This window comes from Sinocyclocheilus rhinocerous, unplaced genomic scaffold (genome assembly GCF_001515625.1).
Source record: "Sinocyclocheilus rhinocerous isolate Xijiao unplaced genomic scaffold, SAMN03320098_v1.1 scaffold1310, whole genome shotgun sequence".
NCBI classification, from domain to species: Eukaryota; Metazoa; Chordata; class Actinopteri; order Cypriniformes; family Cyprinidae; genus Sinocyclocheilus; species Sinocyclocheilus rhinocerous.
The window spans coordinates 739,997-742,515 of NW_015635534.1; the positions used below are offsets into that span (position 1 = coordinate 739,997).

The 2,519-nt window shown below is 37.6% G+C and overlaps 1 protein-coding gene across 1 annotated transcript in view; it reads right to left on the reverse strand.

Annotated features, from left to right (window-relative positions):
• LOC107747188 (protrudin-like) overlaps positions 1 to 2,519 on the reverse strand; it is a 6,473-nt gene that overhangs the window by 1,529 nt on the left and 2,425 nt on the right. The window contains exons 5-8 of the mRNA XM_016561621.1: positions 1,776 to 1,847; positions 1,668 to 1,688; positions 1,466 to 1,486; positions 867 to 923 (exon numbers count right to left, since the gene is read on the reverse strand). Of these exons, the coding sequence (XP_016417107.1) occupies positions 867 to 923; positions 1,466 to 1,486; positions 1,668 to 1,688; positions 1,776 to 1,847 (171 nt within the window). The remainder of the gene's footprint in view (positions 1 to 866; positions 924 to 1,465; positions 1,487 to 1,667; positions 1,689 to 1,775; positions 1,848 to 2,519) is intronic.

Genomic DNA, 2,519 nt, shown 5'->3' on the forward strand with positions numbered 1-2,519 from the left:
TTTGTTTTTTACATTTTTAATCCTTTTTTTTTTTTGGGTGGTAATTTTTTTTAAGGTTGTTTAACTGTAAGTTATAAAATATATATTTAATATTTTTATTAATTGCACATCAAATAGTTTGACCCAAGAAAATGTATATTCATGATTCAAATATTCATGATACATTCAAAACATATAAACATGGTATGTTTTCGACTAAACTACATTTTTAAACCAGATCATCTTGTCATTGACCCATAAACATGAATCAGTGCACTCTCCTCATGTAAAGGTGTGTGAAGGTTTTCTCTTTGTTCGTTCCATTCTGTATGTAGAGGGCTTTAGGTTTAGAGATCAGATTTACTGAAGTCATTAGAATCAGATGAATCTCTCTGCCTGTAGCGGCACATGTGACGACTTCGGTAAACCTGACCCATGTTTGTTGCTGCTGAGCTTCGTTTCCTGCAGTCATCTGATGACCGGCGAGAGGACTCTTGATTTCTGTGCCATACAGCACTTAACACCATAAAAACACCACAAGCCCTCTAAAGGCTCTAGTGAATGTTGGGCACATTTCAAAGAAGTTAATTCAATTCAGATGCCAAATTGGACATATTCAAAAATGCATTTCATAATTCAGAGTACCTCTCAAATGGACAAAGTAGCCCATCTCATCACTGTGTTTGTTAGTAGACATTCCCAACCCTTCTCATAATAAGACCGCACAAAAGAAATAGTGTGACAATCAACCCTGACCCGAAGGAAGTTTCACCAAGTAACCATTTCCTGTGACATCACTGTTAATACAAGCCACCGAAATGAATAAAGGCATGAGGGGGTGTGGTTAGAACACCTAGAGATCATGATTGACAGGTTTGTGTGGGCACCTTACGGGCTCTCCATCTCCTCGCAATCTTTGGTAGAAAATAGGCTACAGGCCACACCTACATTCAAAACACGGGCCGGACAGATTTACAACAGTCATGCACCTTGTAACAAGATATATCTGATTATTATTCTTTAAAAAGTTAAGAATTAGGTCTGGATTTGATCTTGATCCACTGTGCGACATTTGAGGTTATTTGGAGTTGATGAGATAAATGAGATGCATCTGAATTTAAATTCACAACTGAACACAGTCAAGACATACAGGTGAATCTCACAAACATATTTCCAGGTCACATTTCATCCCATAAACAAAATAAAATAAATGATATTCTGCTTAAAAACAATGAAACATCCATTAGAAAAATATTTATTGAAATGATCTAAATCTTTTTTTTAAAGGTTTTGTGAGATGCACCCCACTAAAATCTAATAATCATATACTAATTAATCAGACATAAACCAGTGCACATGCATTCAGAGCATTTACATTAATGCAAAAACATGCACACGCACACACACACACAAAGACAGAATGTTTCTTCAGTAGTTTAGACTGTGAACTTAGACATTAAATGCTCTCGGTTACTCTATTACTCACCACTAACGCCAGAGGAGTTTCCTTGGAGAGCAGAGTAGAGGTCAGAGGTCAGACATGTACACATACACACTACACTACACAACTAAATCTACTTGGTTAATGAGAAGGCTGATATCTACACTCATAAACACACTATTATCTGCACACTTAGCTGTGGTCTAATATTGATGCTATAACTCTCCACACCACTAGAGCTACTTACCGACAGAACAAGCTGAGATTCCTTGAGCAGGCAAACGGCAGAAATGGGAGAACATGTCAGAAAAAGAAACAGAGAAACAGACAGACAGACAGATAGATATTTTCTGACCTCTATGGCATCTTTAAACTCATCGTCAGGCTCCGCCTCCTCTGCCTCTTCAATGTTGCCGGGTGACAGATACTGAACAGGAAGCACATTCACAGAATAAGTCAATCTGGACTGGAAATAGAAATCTGTACCAAGTAGCGCAAAATAATCCATCTAAAGTAAGCTATCATAGACGGTGTTGACCGTGATACCGGTGTTAAGCCGCAACACCGGTTACGTCACTTGCCCACCGCGTCACCGACCCCCACCGTCGTTTTGATTTTTTATAGTAATAAAAACCATTTAGTTCAGTACAAGAACAGACACTACAATTAAAAACTGAACGTGGCTGCTCAATGCAGCATGCCGAATGACAATCGCATCACAGATCAAATTTCATTTTTCCAGTGAGGAGAGTGAGTCGAGCTGACTGACAAGAAGAGTGAGGTGAGACAGACAAGACGAAGGCGGATGATTTAGTTTCGAAACGAAATGCAAAAGCGCCTGTTTGGCAATATTTTGGATTTTGAAAAGCCTGTTGACTTTTGCCGTTTATCTAAGGTGATTTTGGACGTTTTTTTACACATTAGTTTTTTATTTAATTGGTTCCACAGTGTTTGCTGATTTTTACTTTATTTAAACTGTCATTTATTTATTTTATTTGACATCAAGGTGTATGCCGTGCCTCCAAGCTTTCTTACTCGTTTTGCTAATAAACGTTCTACGTTTCTTATTTATTTGGTTATATATTATACATGTTTACTT